This window comes from Corylus avellana, chromosome 2, assembly GCF_965113065.1.
Source record: "Corylus avellana chromosome 2, dhCorAvel1.hap1.2, whole genome shotgun sequence".
In the NCBI taxonomy this organism is placed as follows: Eukaryota; Viridiplantae; Streptophyta; class Magnoliopsida; order Fagales; family Betulaceae; genus Corylus; species Corylus avellana.
Genome location: NC_142491.1, coordinates 47,534,357 through 47,552,117, shown reverse-complemented (window position 1 = coordinate 47,552,117; position 17,761 = coordinate 47,534,357). Strand labels below are relative to the sequence as shown.

Sequence of the window (17,761 nt, the reverse complement as noted above, 5' to 3'; positions counted from 1 at the left end):
TTAAAAAAATTAAAAAATTTATTTTAAGCCCATTGGCCACTCCCTTGCCCAAAATTTGTTTTGGTCCACACCCCCTCTTTTATTTTCATCACCGTAACCCATTCCCCCTCTCCTCTACTTTCCCTTCTCTTCATATACTTTGCCCTCCAATCAAACTTTCTGGTTCCGTTTTTAGTTGGGGGTACTTTAAAAAAGTTGATAGTTAAAATAAAGAAAAACGTATTTTTAATTATTTTAATAAGTAAAATTTGAAGAAGTTGCTAAGAATGCTCTTAGAATGTATAGAATATACTCTATATTAAGGTTTTACTTATTTATTTTGTAGAGGCCGGAGGAGGGAGAAATAGAGTTGGCAGTTACAACTAATGTATGGGTTTGAAGAAATTAATATAGATATAGTTGTCTTTGAAGAAATATAATTGCTACAGTATTGAGTTCAAGACGTGTGGCCAACATGAAAAGGACAGAGTGACGGTGATAGTGCCGGCCCACGACCAAGACTTGTGTATTGATTACTATTGAACACTCTGAACAGTCGTTTTGAGGAGGGATACCTATTGCATCCCTTCTCCCTCTCTCACCGAATATAAATGAAAACAGCAACAAAGTCCAACATTATAGATACGAATCCTGATTGGACCCCAGCTGGACCAACCCACGAATGGTTCATTGTAAACATGGCTGTTTCATAAGGGTCTTCCACCCGACGATTTGAAATTTTCTACAATTTTTTAAAAATTTAAGATTCTTAAATTCATAAATTTCAGTCATTCATCTCATTTAAACGTTTAAAATAAGTCATGTTTCAGTATTTAATAAGGAAATATGGCTTATTAAATTTATTGAGGGTAGCTTTCTCATTAAATATTAAAACATGACTTATTTTAGACGCTTATATGAAATTAACTATTGAGATTTATGAATTTAAGAATCTCAAATTTAAAGAGAATTATAGGGGATCTCAATCCAGTTTGGAGAGCTGTAAGGTTAGGGCTCACAATTTGTAGACCATCCATGAACTCAACACGAAATTAATGAGTTATGATTAAAGGGTAAATGGGTCAGATTATGGTTTATTGTATAGTCTTATACTCATGTTTCGATACAATTCAAACTAGACATGCAACATTTAGGGCTATCAATTTTTTACACGGCTCATGTGAAGAAATTTATAAATACAATGAAAAATAAAATATAAAAGCCGAATAAAGAGATAACATTTAGGATTAAGAGGTTTGACAATTTAAGTTAAAAGGGTCAAATTAAAGTTATCCTATATAATCTTATATCTATGCCTCTATATGATACAAACCAAACAAGCAAACACTAAGCCTTAAATCACCGGTGATAAATACACATGAAAGAAAATGAATACCTTGTCACTTTTAATTAACCACATTAGATGTAGAGGACCAACTTTGGGCCCAATCTCTCGACGCTCAGATGGGCTGGAGCATCATCACCTACCCACCAGAAAGAGCTTTAATACAAACTAATTAGTTTATGATTTGACCAAAAACAATCGACCTGATATGATTCATCTCATGTGCTATTGCATGCGTGATTACCTACACATTTAAAGATGATTTCTATCTTCTTTTCCCATAATCAAGTATTAAATTTTGAGCTATTAAACTAAATATGCCATAATGTGGCACTCATGGCCAGATTCTGGGGAAATGTGGCCAATGCACCACCACTCAATCTATATACATATACAATAGGGTTTCATTAAAGTGCTCTTTTTCTTTATAACGGATTTGGAGTTTAGGTTTAATGTACCTCATTTACAACCATCTTTACCCTAATTATTAAAATCAAAAAAAAAAAAAAAAATCCAAACAGGGAAAGCATGCCAAATTTAAAAATCTAAAGTGCGGTTTTATTTCAAGAAATCTCCCCTCCTCACTCATGGATCACCTTCTATTATCATTGATTTCATGGATTCAAAACAATTTTGTTCGAATTGAAATATATAGTATTATGAGAGAGTTTATATGAGACTTATCTACTCAAATAAATTTTGAAAAGCCCAAAAATTTACCCGAGAGAGTTGGGTTTTATGTGCGATCTCTTACGGTAATTGTTCAAATTGATTATTGAATATTTCAATAGAAGGCGAGACCACTTTGAAAAAGTTTTCTTACTTGGTGAGGGACCAAATGTGGGTGTTGAATGTCAATTTTTTTTTAGGGAGACAAACATGTCCTAATTTAGCTCACAATATGACCCACAAAGTGGCGGCACTTGATTTGAACAATCAATTTGAGTCATACATTGAACTTGTCGTAGCTTTTGTTATTGTCCAAAGGTTGGGCTCCCCTTTCCATTGCCTCAAAGGTATACATACAAGTACAACACGCAAATACGACCTCGTCCTACGCAATTTTTAGCGTTGCACAATATTCCACCACGTCATCGATCTCGATCTATAAGAAATTTCAAAGAAAAAGCTTATTGCGTTTACATTGCAGCGCCATTCTTAAACTTACCCGCTCTCAAATTATTTTATTTTAAAACAAAACATTTGACCCAACCCAATACAGTTCTGGGATGTAAGTTCACGTGGGCCTGTCCTCCACTGCAACTAATACTGCGCCACCAAATAGGCGACAAACACGTGCTCCTCACAAAAATCCAACGGTTCTGATTCCATCATTCTGAAATGCCCACTCAGACCCCTCATTACGGCGCTCATGGTAAAAGGGAAGGCATAAATAAAGCTTCCTGAATTTTTTTTTTTTCAAAATATATAATTTTTAAATGATCTATCACAATGTTATACAATGATGAAACATTCATATACATATTTGAATACTACTCTATCCCAAAAACTAATGAGTTAATGGGCTTGAGTCCATATATATATATATATGCTTTCTCAATGTGGAAGACGTTACTAACAAGTGTACTTACAAGTTGCAACAAATTGTTAGATATGAGAGGTAAAGAGTTTTGAAATAAGAAAGTACGAAAAAATTGGTTGATGTTATATGAAATAAAAAGAGTTTTAAATTTGTTGTGAGAGAAAGGTAAAAAAAAATTGTTTGTTAATATTAAAATAATATATATTTTTTATAAAAGAAAAGAAAGAAGAAGAAGAAGAAGAAATCGTTATCAAATAAGCCCCTTAAAAAAAACACACACACAAATGTCGTGTCAAGAGAAGGATAGAAGGTTGGGGAAGCTTTGCCCTTGTCAAAACAAAATGAACCGTGACGTCTAGTCAGCTTATTTGCTATTTAAAGGGAAAAAAAAATGTCGAACATGTTTAAGGTATATGTTTTGTGATAACCATTGACATGCCTAATTCCTAATGCTGATGAATGTAGTTGTTTTTTTTTAAATAAATAAATAATAATAATAATTTTAAAATTTTTATTTTTATTTTATAATGTTGATGTGACAGTTTCAATTGATGTTTAAATCAATGATTATTTTTAACTAATTAAAAAAAAAATCAACCCTTTACACCATTCACCATAAGTCAACTGGTACTTGTATTCTCAAGAAAGTAAACAACAATTATGATATTTTTATATTTGACTTTTTAACATTTTCCAAAAGGTCAACCAAGTGGCACCCGGCCTGTTCCAGTATTAATTAATTGTTGATGTTTTATCTCCGAATTGAAGCAAATTCACTTAATAATAAGTAGTCTTGCTAGCTAAGTTACCAACACATTAAAATTTTGATTGCAAATGAAAGCTACAAAAAATAAATGCTAGCTAGCGGTCTAATTGAGCCACAAGTCTCGTTTTATTTATGCATTAAAAATGTTGTGCCATCTGATCTGATGCCTGATGGGGCATTACATGACATTTATTTATTGCATATAACCATCCATATTTTATTGAATCAATATTATATATGACTCATCGCAAACGCAAACGAAAGCTTCATGCACCAAATATTTGCTCTCAAATATTTTAATTATAACGTTCAATCTAATTACAACACCAATTAATAATGGATGCAAAACACAATATATGATAAATCTGAGTATTTCTAGAGGGTTTTTTTCACGTAAATTTGACGTTGCTCTATCTCTTGGTGCTTGATTATTTGCTTGTGTTAGACGAACCCTAATAAGAGTATATATATATAATGAATTGATTATTGAAACAAAGCCAATGAGCGGTACAGGCACGGGAAGCTGTGATGAATTAATAATTAGATGCCTTGTGTTATTGGTTTTTCTTTAATTAAATTTCAGAAAAATAAATATAAATGTTAGTTTGCTAGCTCTTGGTTAATTAGTTAGATGACGACATGAAAAAGAGCACGTTGACGATCGATTGAGACAAAATGTGATGCATGGTTTGGTGGTTATAAATGTTTGGAGTACAACAGGAGAAAGGTGTTTACATGCATGTTTTTGAAAAATGGGAAAAACGAGGTTAGCAGGGACACGAGAAAGACACGATCATAGCGATCATCTACTTTTTTAAAATTCTTAAGCACTAGTCTATATATATATATATATATGCTTCCGACATATATACTTTGCGTGTATTATACATGTTTTACGTTTCCAGCAAACATAATGGGGTTCCGGCCACCCCTGCCATTCATAGGTGGGCTGGCTGCCCCTTGGAGGCTGTGGGCGTCGCTTTGCCATTTCTGTTTTTAACAATTAGACTCAAAGTCATATCATAGATAACAACATTATATTAATTAGAAAAAAAAAATAGAAAGTGATTTCTAATTTAGACTTTATTTCTATTGATAGAATTTTTTTTTTTTTAAAAAAAATGTAAACCTCAATTGCTTGGAAACTCGGATCAAACAAGTGGATGCTGAATTTGAACAAGTGGGAGGACTCAATTTTGTAAATTAAAAACTGGTCACAAAAATATCATCATCATGTTGCAATCTTGAATCTTCCATGAGTTCTCACTTAATTGAAAAATAAAAGTCACGGAAAACTATTATAATTTATGTGCTTCTCATGTATGAAATTCAACCAATCTAATATATATATATATATATATAAAAATTAAAATTAAAAAAATAATAATAATAATTGCCCCTTCGTGGTAACGCATACTCTTAGCTAATTGACCACTTCTTCTTTGTGGAGTCAAAGGTTGATTTTAACGAATGCACGTGTATTTTGATTCGTTCTATGAACAGAGAAGACAACATTAATGGTCGTAGAACTTTCATACGACTTGCGTCTAATCGTCGAGAATCCAGTATTGTTTTGGGACAAGACAAATTTGAAAACTATGAGGTGTAAAAGACTCACAATATATATCAAACCTCGTGACCGCAAACTTTTCAACAATCTTTGTGTTTTGGAATTCTAGAAGTTTAAGTATATTAATTTTATTCATTTACCTAACTCTTTCCCACCTGTTCACCGCGTGTTGCATACAATTAGGCATCCTCCCTTGCACCTAACTCCTCCCCATCTTTTTATTTAGTCTAAATATTAATATTTAAAACAATAAATACAAGATGAATATTGAATAGGATTAAATACTATAAACCTCATTAGAATTTGAACTCTTTATTTTTTGCTCTTCAAATTTTTATTTTTATCACATGAGGTACCTGTAGTTTTTATAAAGATGAAATGGTAACTCCATTAAAATTTCGTCCAACACTTAACGAAATACCACGTCAGCACCAATCAAGTTCTGTCACTTCAGTACCAATCAAACACATGAAATTTGGAGGAAAAGGAGAAATTGTATACTGATGAAGATAACTGCATTTTTGTTCGTGTGGGTATTTCTCTCTCGATCTTAAAGTAAAAAAAAAAAAAAAAAAAAAAATCTGTTCATCTTTTTCCTGGCTTGAACAGAAAGGAGATGGGAGACATCGAAGGACATCAAGACAAAACTGTGGAGATTCAAGGGCTCAACTATGGCCAGAGACACAAAAAACAGAGTATTTCCGGTTTCTTACCTGCCGAACTCTGCCAACAGAAAGCTTAGTGGATAGCAAGCATACAGCCAAGAATGGTTTAGTCGGAAAGGAAGAAAATGGCCACTCAAATGATTTACTCCCAAAATCTCCTATCCCCAAACCGGCCCACCCCAAGATTTTTTTTTTTTTTTTTTTTTTTTTTTTTAATTTAAAAAAAAAATAATAATAATTATATGACATATGACAAATTTTGATTGGTGCTGACGTAATGTGACGTTCTGTTAAGTTTTGGACAGAATTTTAACAAAGTATCATTTTCATCTTTATAAATATCACAAATATCTCCTATAACAAAAATAAAAATTTGAAGGACAAAAAAATAAAGAATTGAACTCCTAAAAGAAATTTTAGTATTTAACCCTATTGAATAATATCATAAATCGCCCTAAGATTCGACGAACACCGAACATTTTATAGTTTCTTGAATGTTGTGCGCCGTTGATTCTGATGACATGTGAGTTGTTGCATCACCTCTGGAGAGATATTCTGGGAGTGTGGATTTCGTGTGGCTTTGGATACTCGTGTGCGCGTTACCGCCCCTCGAAAAGCGCGTAGCTTGGGAGTCTTTTCGGTCGGCGCCACTGGGTTCCTGGTGGGAAACCGGTTAAACCCGGTGGACTCCAACCACGGGTATAAAATGACGAAAACGCGCTTCACAGCCACGTGTTTAGAAATTAGAATGATCCGTTTTTCTGTTAGGCAGTCTACACCAACACCTTAAGCCGACTGCTCTTTTTTCCTCGTGAACTGTATGGAACTACTAAAATGACGATTTTACCCTCTACCATTTAGTAGAGTTTTAATGCCTTTTTAGGTGCGGTGGTGGGTGTAAATATATATATATATATATGGTAGAGAGTGGAGAGGAGTGAGAGGAGGTTGAGTTAGGCAAGTGACAAAAGTGACATCTCCTGCTCGATTGACACGTGGCAGTTGTAGAGGCCCAGATTCCATTTTGGGGAAAGGAGGATAAAAGGTAGTTCGGAATTTTGTATGGTTTTTAGTTGTTAACCAATTTTGTCAATGGAAGTTTTGCCTACACGCAACCTAAGTATCAAGGGTCAAATTGTCAGTATTAATCCGTCTGTGAAATTTCACATTGATTTGCATAAATACCCTTAAGAAACCTAATTAATGACATCATATAATTTTTTTTTTTTTGGGCCTCTCTGCCTCCACTGCCTTTTCCAAAATATGAGCGGATTTTTTTTTTTTCTTTTTCTTCCTCTTTTTGACAAGTTTTCCGGAGGCTCAAAAAGGCAAAAGTGCTTGGATTAAGAGTCAAGTACTTCAACTCTAAGGAAAAAACATGACGCAAAAATAGAACAAAAGAAATTATATGATCAAATGATTCAAGTTTACACATCCTCCCAGATTCTATGCATTGATTTGAAATTACATGATTATTTCATTTCATGTCAGATGTTACTTTTTTCAAATAATTAAAAAAAATAAATAAAAAAGGGGAGAAAACGAAAACGAAAACGAAAAGAATGTTCATTTTATTTAACCAAAAGATGCTCCCATTGCATGCTACTAAATAATGCTTAATGTTGAAGCCAAACGATAGGGGCGTGGACAAAAACTGCAGATTCTCTTTTGCTACTGAAGCATTGTGGTTGCTGAGAAACAGTAAGAGGTGTTACAAATAATTTAAAAATACTTGTTCCAATGGACAGATAACCAGTTCCCAGGTGACAAATATTTTTATAAATGGGACCAATTAAGAACAATGCTATGATTGAAAAGACCCAACGATCAATAAATGACAAATATTTTTCGTAATGGCATGAGAAAAAGAAACTAGTCCATAACACTTTTACCTTTTTATATGTCGTGTTTCATATACTGAGTATCCACCCGATCAATTCATGGTTAAGAACATAGGCTTCAGCTTGAAGAGGTTAAGCTCAAGTCATACCCCTTGATGTGTCGTGAGACTGCTTAAATAACAGTTAGGAATAAAGTGTAGAGAATAGTTATCGATCCTATTTTCTTAGCAAAAAATCAAGCAATTTTTTTAGAGTACAATTCTGATAACGGCCACGTCTTCACACCAAGCAAGAAAGTCAATATCACGATTGGTCAGGACCATACCCCTTCAGCAAGTGACACCTAGCCAAGGGCAAATCTCGTGCGAGAGACATGAACTTGACGTCATGCATGGCTATAGCTATGCCCTACCATTAAACAACTCCAAGCTCTTCCCATAAGAAGTATTGAAGAACGCAAAGAACTGAAGAAGCATGCAACATGGGCTAATGCTTAAGAGTATCACTTTTTTTCCGATGAATTTTGAAATTAGGGTCTATATATATATATATGAAAGTTCATAGGGTCAACTCATGGGAGTGGGAAGATAATTAACTAAAAGAAATGGTTAAATTATTTTTAAACTCTCTTGATATCAAATTTAATGACCCACGATTGATTAGTTAACAAATGTCTGAAAATGTATGGGAAAATAAGTGTGACTATGACTAACTATGTAATGTTTTTTGGGGGACCAAGAATACGTAACCCAAAGTTGTTACCTTTTGGCAACTCTTAATAAAATCCAATTATTTGAGGCTTAAATAAAAGTAAATATGTTTGTTCTTTAATTATACTATATTTGCAACTATTCATATATGGCCAAGTTTACCTTGACAGAACTTATTCACATGCACATCACTAACAAGGAATGATTGGTATAGGTAGCACATGCATCCCCCCTATCTCTACTCCTATATTAGTGGAGCCTCCCTCTTCTCTCTAATTTATGCCATTATTATCTCCCCTCCTTATTTATAAGAGTATTTGCCACATATTACACTTTTATTTCATCCTTGTTTTGTTTAGTAGACGGTTATACCATCGTCTTAGCTCTATTTTATTGGTTTAATGTAATCATACTCGTCACCCATTTAATTAGTCTTTATGAAAAAGAATTAAGAGTGAATAAGTATTGTCACATCAACTTAAATGGGTAAAAGTGGAATGAGGTATAATATGTAGCATTACTTATTTAGAAAAGTTTCAAATAACCAAAAAAATCCATAAATTGGTTATATTTTCTTTTAATGTAATGATAAATATTATATCATCATTCTACTCATATTTTATTGAGCTGCTGATGTGACAGTTCCCATTAACTATTAGATTAGCCTTTGCTAAAAAAAAAAAAAACCAAAGACTAGTGAACATTGTTACACTAGTCCAGTGGAATTGAGGTATAATATATAGCATTACTCTTTTTCTTAGTGTAATGTTATATACTACACCTTTATTCTATTCTACATCCTACTAGATTGATGTGACAATGTCCACCAACTCTTGTTAAGAAGAAGAAGAAAAAAAAAAAAAAAAGGCAATGAACATTGCTGCATCAGCTTAGTGATGCTACATAACACACAAAAATTTCATAAATATTCTACACAATTGATGTTGCATGGTCTAGTAGTCCTTGGATTAGCCATTGTAACATAAAAAATAAATAAAAATTCAAGAATTACTAGACCATGCTACATCAACTTTGTAAAATATTTATAAAATATTTGTGTAGTATACTGATATGTATGATTACTGTGTAATATATCTTTATCTTTACTAAAGAGGAAGATTCGGAATAAAACCAATCATAAATGCAAGGATTCTTTTTATCTATAAAATTTAAGGGCGAGATTTAACAAGGATAAGGGCTTAGTAGTAAGTGACAAAAATAATTTTAAAATTCTAAATGTAATAATAATAAAAAAAATGTAGTAATAATATCTAAATAGATATTAAAAAATGAAATAAATTAATATGCATTAAAACAGAAAATAAATGGCCTTAAAGCTACCACCATCTTATAAGTATTTGCAGTGCCACCTACTTGTATTTATATCCGTCGGCTGTTTCTTGATCAAGCATTCAATCAACTACATTCACGTCTCTACTTTTTCTACAAGTACACGTGGCACCAAGGATGGGAATGAATGAACAACGTACATAAATCTTTTTTTTTTCTTTACTTGGCCAAGAGGAAGCAAGATTCACCACCATCTTTCTAGATCCACTATATTTATTATTCTTTCTTTTTACATGCCATCCAATGCTCCATCCATCTCACATTACACAATTTCAAGCTGCGACTCTCAATCCGTTTATGGATGTTTATGGTATATATATGTTAATATGTTTTGATTTTTTTTTTCCCCTGAAAATGGGCAGAGATTCTAATAATCTTGTTATATAAATTTTTGGCTATTCGGACAGTAAATGTGATAGAGCGTTTATAGAATCCACTTGTTCAAGCATGTATCGGACATAGACTGTCTACTCTTTTATTCGGGCAGGTGAGCCCCGTTGGGGCTTATTATGTAACATAAATATAAAAATAATTTTGAATATTTTATATTTTGAATTGTTTATAAATAATTTTTTTTTTAAAAAAAAAAGAAAAAAAAAAAAGGTCCCAGTGTATTGCGAATTGGAGAATACTGAGATTGCCCCATCAAGCTGGTGGAATTTTTCTTTTTCTCAATATTCGTTACCAATATCCTTATCAACAGCCATCAAAGATGAAGCCAAAACAAAATTCTCTTCCCCCAATCAAAATCCAACATCTTATTCGGTTTCTTACCTCTTGAGGTATATTACGTGATTATGAAATAAAATAAGTTTCAATAATCTTGACCAACTCTGACTACATGATTCTTCATCAAACTATATCTTGCATTTTTCAGATGGATCATGAAAAAAGACTTGTGTTTGGATATCGATCCAAACAGACCAATTCCTAAAAATGACTATTAAGGTAAATTGTTGGGTAAATGGCATTCGTGTCATTTCATCGTAGGCCCATAAGTTTTTTTTTAACGTTAATTTGAAGCAACTGCCAACAGGGATGTGTGATTCTTTTACCTTAAACAGTTGTATTTCAATTTGTTTTGCGTGTCGGAGGTATATATATTTTTTAATGGTTGGGGCAAGGCCAACGTAGACAACTTTCAGGTTTTGAAATTCTCTACTCAGACGTAAAGTCACCCCCACCGGCTCGTGTCGGTAAACCCACCGGAATCAACCGGTTAACGTCCGTCATTGAAAAACCACTAAACCAGCTATTGGAATTTCGAATCAGGGAACCAGTTCAAGGAAGTTTCAAACTCACGGGAGTGTCATGTAAAGTTGTTCCAAAGCCCATTCCTATTGGTTGAAATGGTCGCTTTCGTGCTGCTCTGGATTGCATTCGTGGGTTTTTTGGTGAAGCTTTCTTGAAACCTTCGTGACAGCCCCGTGAGGTGATCCCTGCCGAATAAAGATCAATTTGGAAACCTTTGCCCCGCATCCCTCAAAGGGCGCGTGTAAGGCACTCCCCATCCGGATAGGGCCCGAAGAAGTGCGTTCTCCAAATCCGAATCGGTCCGCGCCATTCATGCGCCGAAGGAAAGCGTGCGTTCGTTTACAACCGGGGTTTTCAAGGAGCTAAACGTATTGCGTCATCAAGGAGTACGTTTTACTCAATTAATCGCCGTTTACTTTGCGAAAAGATCACAGAATTTCAGATCACAAGGGAATCCAACGGCGAATATGTCATGGCAGCATACATAGTCGGTCTCTATGCGGCACACGTTTACATTACTCACTGCAAAATCAGAGAGCTAATTGCTAGTTGGAACTTGGAAGCCCCACCCCCCCCCCCCCCCCCCTCTCAGGCCTTCACCTCTCCGTTATAATCATAAAAAAGAATCCAATTCATCAAATCCGCTAAGAAAGAAACTCTCTCTTTCTCTCTTTGTCCCATGCGTTTCCTCAAACACCAACTCCTTTAACTCTGTCTCTGTCTCTCTCTTTCTCACTCCCCCCACAGACGAAAACTCTTCTCCAATCACGTGAGAGGAGAGGAGAAGGAGAAGATGGCATCGGGGTTCACCGCCGGCGGGGCCCCCGACTTCTTCAGCGGCCGATCCACCACCATGACGAACCAGCCTCAGCATCCACAGCAGGGCTACCGATCCCAGCTTCCGGGTCTCCTTACGGACCCGTCCATCCAGATCGCTCGCCAGCAAGCCGCAGCGTCCAGCCTAATCGGGAAGCGAACTCTGGCCGATTTCCGAACCCCGCAGTTCCAGAATCCACCACCGCTCAATAGTCTTTTTCTCCGCTCCGTCAAGCCCCGGAGGAATTACCACCACTCCTCCCCTATATCCACTTTATCCCCCATTGATTTTTCCACCAGCAACCCCACCTGTCTTACCAGTTCTCCAGAAGCATCTTCTTTGTTGCTATCGTCGCAGCAGCAGCAGCTACAACAACAACAACGTTACGGCCTCCCCATCATACAACAACACCACCAGCAACAGTTTCGGCCTCAACCAATTGATGCCATCGGAAATTCTAGAATTGTTCCGCAACACAATACTGCGACTATTTCAACCTTACCCGGCGTTCCCTACATGAATACAACGACGATGACGACGACGCTCATAAACAGCACGGTTCCCCAAGACAGACTTTTGTCGTCCGCCCAGGATTTATCGGAGCAGAAGATGATGAATCATCGGCTCCAGGAATTGGAGAAACAGTTATTGGACGACGACGATGAGAACGGCGACGAAGGCGACGCCGTTTCAGTGATCACCAGCACTAATAGTGAGTGGTCCGAGACCATCCAGAACTTGATTAGTCCGACCCAGAAACCCATTTCGCCCTCCCCCACTTCCTCGACGTCGTCGTCGACCTCGTCCAACTCCTCGGTACCTTCGCCTGGGTCCACCTGCTTAAAGCAATCGCTAATGGAGGCTGCGACCAACATTTCGGAAGGCAGAAACGACGCCGCGGCGGAGATCCTCACGCGCCTGGCCCAGTTCTCTTCCAACCACAAAGGGAGTTCTGAGGAGAGGCTGATGAGTTACATGGTCGCCACGCTGAAATCGCGCATGAATCCGTCTGAAAACCCACCCCCTGTCGCCGAGCTTTTCCACAAGGAACACGCTGAGGCGACCCAGCTCCTCTACGAGATGTCGCCCTGCTTCAAGCTCGGTTTCATGGCCGCCAACCTCGCAATTCTGGATGCGGCATTAGAGGATGAGTCCGAGAGCGGCAACAGAATTCACGTGATCGATTTCGATGTCGGGCAAGGTGGTCAGTATGTGAATCTCTTGCACGCGCTCTCGGCGCGTCAGAAGGGTAAGCCGTTCTTCGTGAAGATCACGGCGGTTTCAGATAGTGATGGGGCGAGAGAGAGGCTGGGGATTGTGGGTGAGATGCTGAGTCGTCTAGCGGATAGTGTCGGGGTTTCCTTCGCGTTCAAGATGGCGGAGAGTCAGAAACTCAGTGAGCTGACCCGGGAGTCCCTGGGCTGTGACCTTGACGAGCCACTGGCGGTGAATTTCGCTTTCAAGCTGTGCAGAATGCCGGACGAGAGCGTGTCGACGGAGAATCCTCGGGACGAACTGCTCCGGCGAGTAAAGGCTATGGAGCCGCGCGTGGTGACCCTGGTGGAGCAAGAAATGAACGCCAACACGGCGCCGTTCCTGGCGCGGGTGGCGGAGACGAGCGCGTACTACGGAGCGTTGTTTGACTCGATGGAGGCGACGGTGCCGAGGGATAGCCCGAACAGAGTGAAGGTGGAGGAGGGACTGAGTCGGAGGCTGGGGAACTCGGTGGCGTGTGAGGGGAGGGACCGCGTGGAGAGGTGCGAGGTTTTCGGGAAGTGGCGGGCCCGGATGGGCATGGCAGGGTTCCAGTTGAGGCCGCTGGGCCGAAACGTGGCGGAGGCGATGAGGGCGCGACTCAATGGAGTTGGAAACCCGAACCGAGTCAAACCGGATTTCACGGTTAGCGAAGAAAACGGAGGGGTTAGCTTTGGATGGATGGGCCGGGCCCTCACCGTCGCATCTGCTTGGCGTTAACTTCACTCTTTTTTTTCGACTTTTCTCTTTCTAATGTTATAATTATTATTATTATAATTGTTACTCCATTGGTATGTTGTTAACGTTTTCCTGAGAAAAAAATGGAGAGAAAAAGGATAAAAGGAAAAGAAAAAAAAAAAGAAAAAGCCCACCAAAACGGAAACAATAAATTTAAAAGAGTGTTTGGATTCCCACAAAATTCTAGTGCGCTGCATTTCTTTGTTTATCATTCGGTTGTGTTGTGTGCGCCAGTGAAAGTAGTAGGTGTTTGGTGTGTATATGAGCTGACTTTTAGTGGTGTATATGGATCGCCAACAAATAACAATGGAGGGCTCCACTCCACTGGATGGATGGATGGATTATATTTTGGTTTTTTTGGTTGGGATTTACTTTTTCTTTCGTTATTCCTGGATTGCATTTGCTGCGCGTCGATGTCTCTCATTGGGGCTGTTTTTCTTTTCAAGTTATTTGATTGGGGGATGGGTTGAGCTTCACTTGCACGTGTTAAGATCGGAGCGTGCACATGCAATGTTAAGTTTGTTGCCCAACGCTTTCTTGTTCCAATTGTTTACTTACGTTAACGGAAAGTATATGCTCCTTCAATTTTGTCAACGCCCCGGCGAATGTACCGTTTTCCTCTCTGTGTGAAAACAAAACAAGTGGGATGGAGGAGGAAACTGAAAAACAACTTCTTGTTTCAATGTTTCTTCCGTCGCAATTTTACCTTTCTCTTTTCTTTTTCTTTTTTATATATATATATATATACTTGAAAATCTAATTAAATTGTTGGCCTTGATGGAGAGTTAAGTGCTCTGTGACGACCTTGGTGCATTAAGTACTGTTTTAGGCATATTCTCCAATCAATTGATCCTAACAAACCGCTATCTTAAACAATTCATTTGACATATTAAAAAAAGAATTTAGGGTGTTACTGCAGTAACTTGGTTGTCCTAATTAGGCTCTCATTGGACTGCCCCTACCCAAGTTTTATGTTTTTCTATTTTTCCCTTATTCCTTTTCCATTTACAGTTGTTTTTGCTGAGATGTTGGAAACGAATGGTAGTGTTGGAAGGTAATGATGGGCAGTAGAAGATAAATAGGAGGAGAGAAGTATGATAAAAGTTTCGTGAACCACCTCAAAAAATCTGCTACCTAACCACACCAATTTCTATATCAACAACATATGCGACCTCCTAACCGCACTAGCTAATACCTTTTCACTCCTTCCACTTCCTTCTATACATCTCCTTTACCTTATCAATACGCCATATATATATATATATATATATATCCTAAACATGAAAGTTGCTATCTATATAGTTGATAAAAATAAAAAAGTTATATATATATATATAAAATAAAGATGTCAGTCGTAGCAATTATTCACTGATGCTAAAGGAAGTAAATGGGGAAATTATGCATTATGTTTTTGGGTGAAACATAAATGCACAATGAAATGGGAAGTGATTTGAGGATTTATAATCATGGCAGATGGCAATGACAAATCTTTCTGTGGTGGAGAAACATAAATGCATAATAAAAATGGGAAGTAATTGGGGGCTTTATCATCATGCCAATTCACAGATGGCAATGGAATCTTTCTCTATTAGGCTGGGGCCTATCAACTCCTCCTTCTTCTCTTCCACCCCCCCGCCCTGACAAAAAGAACCATATTCAATGAGGTCAAAAAAAAAAAAAAAAAAAAAATGGCTAGAGTAGAACAATAATGTCCAGCAGACACTGTTGGATTTGATGGGGGTGAATAGATGATCACAATTTACAAATATTTATGTGTCACCCAAAACCAAAAGTAAGATGAGATGGAAGGGGAAGCCCGTTGTTTTGTTTACAGCAGAAAAAAGGAAGTTGCATTAATAAAGTCAAAACCCTTTATTAATTTCACCATATTTCTTTTCAAACCCACCAATAAACCAAATTATTTCTAATCTTCTTTCTAGTTAATTTCTACGCTTATTAGCTTATTATCTTTTCAATGCAGTGACAATGTGACATCAACAACCACCAATCTGCATTTTCTTCTATTACAATAATAATTACACCACATCAATCTAATTTTTGTTCGCCTTCATTTTTCTTTTCTTACAATTTTGACGAAATTCATATAACGGTGATGTTTGAAACATTAAGGAGGATGATATATTTTTTATTTATTTATTTATTTAACATTTATAAATTAGTCTACACAAAATTCTATCTTCCATATCAACATAATTAATTATATATAATTATTATATTTTATATCCGTTTTTAGTGCAAAAATAAAAATGAATAATGATAGATATTATTTTTAACTTAGTGCGCACTTGTACGAACCACTTTATTAGACATTTCCACTCCCGAGACCCAAGTAATGAGACAGAGGGCTCCTCCCCTGAAATGACGTAGTGAAATCAAAGTCAACACACCTATTTTCGGGTAAAATATTATTTTGATAAAAAAAAAAAAAATTAATTGAAAATATTGTTTGAAGGTTTTTTTTTTTTTTTTGCTGTTTTTTTTACAATTCTAAAAATAATTGGAAAAACGTTTTTTTTGAAATTATCAAGTATTCCTTGAACATTATCCATTAGTTAGGAGGGACCTAAATGACCTAGTGGTCCTAGACTCCTAGTCCCTTATTGGGTATAGTGAAAAGAAGTTGGTGGGTGTGGATTAATGGAAACTTCTCGTTTATTTGAGCATTCAATTTCACATATGGCTTAGTTAAAATTTAGTTAAATACCACAATTTCACATATTTGATTAAGAGTTTGTTTGAGTTTGCGTTTGAAAAATAAAATTTTTAAGTTAAAATGATTTTTGGGTAAAAGTTTTATTTTTAAGCTTTTGTCAAAAGTGTGTTTTAGTCATTTTTAAATTTTTTAGACCTTTAAAAACGCTTTTAATTTTTTTACCAAATGAGTACCTTTTTTTTTAACGGACTTTTTGAGTGTTAAAAACACTTTTAAATTTTTCAAACGCAATTTCAAACAGACCCTAAGTATTTTAGCTTTCATTTTTACTATTCTATTTAAAATAATATTTCTTTATTTATTTTCACTATTTACACATAAGAGAGAACCATATTATTTTGTTAATACATTATTGAAATGAAGAGGTTGAGAATTGTATGAGCTAGTCAATTCCTTGGCGGCTAGTGGAATGAAGAGGTTTTTTTGTTACGGAATGAACTAAAATAATATTTTATTTAATTTAAGTAGCCAATCTAAATGCTCTTAGGATCTACCTAAACCCAAGGAGGAAAGTAACTAATGATGATAGAAGTGTTGGGGTAGTTACTAGAATACCCTTTTATATTGTATGCGGCTATGTCCTATGTTTGCAAATTGCATGGCGGCATTACCTGAATATTTTGACAAAATGACTAAAAATGTCATAATCTGAATAATGGTTGCTTAAGCAAGTGTTCAAAAACGAATAACCTTGTAGCTTAATGGTAATGGTGCCCCACTTCTTTAGGTGGTTTGAAGTTCAATTCACTCTATAATGTGAACATTCGTGGATGTTTATGGGTGAGGGCAAGGACGGAGGCAGAATTTGGTATGAGTAGGGGTCAATAGGCCCCAAAAAAAAAAAAAATTACGTTATAAACTTTTTTTTTTACCTTACATTTTTTTTTTCCTTGTGTTGGCGGGGCCATGGCCTACTCCGGCCACCCCTCAATTCCATCACTAGGTTAGGGATTTCAGCTACTTTTACCATTTCAAAACACATAAAATTCTTTAAAATGAGAAATAAAAACCCTTAAATATTTGGTTTTGTGAGATTAATTTTCCATTATAAATAGGACTATCAATTTTTGATATTGTGAATCCAACACGAACCCAGCATAAAATTAAAGAGTTAGGGTTGATGAGTTTGACTCATTTAATTAACTAAAGTTCGATATGACCCGAATTCAACATGCAATATAATGATAGATAATTT

General features: G+C 36.3%; 1 protein-coding gene across 1 annotated transcript; it reads left to right on the top strand.

Annotated features, from left to right (window-relative positions):
- The first annotated feature begins 11,647 nt into the window (after window positions 1–11,647).
- On the top strand, window positions 11,648–13,897 carry SCL8 (SCARECROW-like 8). Its single transcript, XM_059578039.2, has one exon. It carries the CDS (start codon window positions 11,817–11,819, stop codon window positions 13,812–13,814), a length of 1,998 nt encoding a protein of 665 aa, XP_059434022.2. The 5' UTR covers window positions 11,648–11,816; the 3' UTR covers window positions 13,815–13,897.
- Window positions 13,898–17,761: the final 3,864 nt, after the last annotated feature.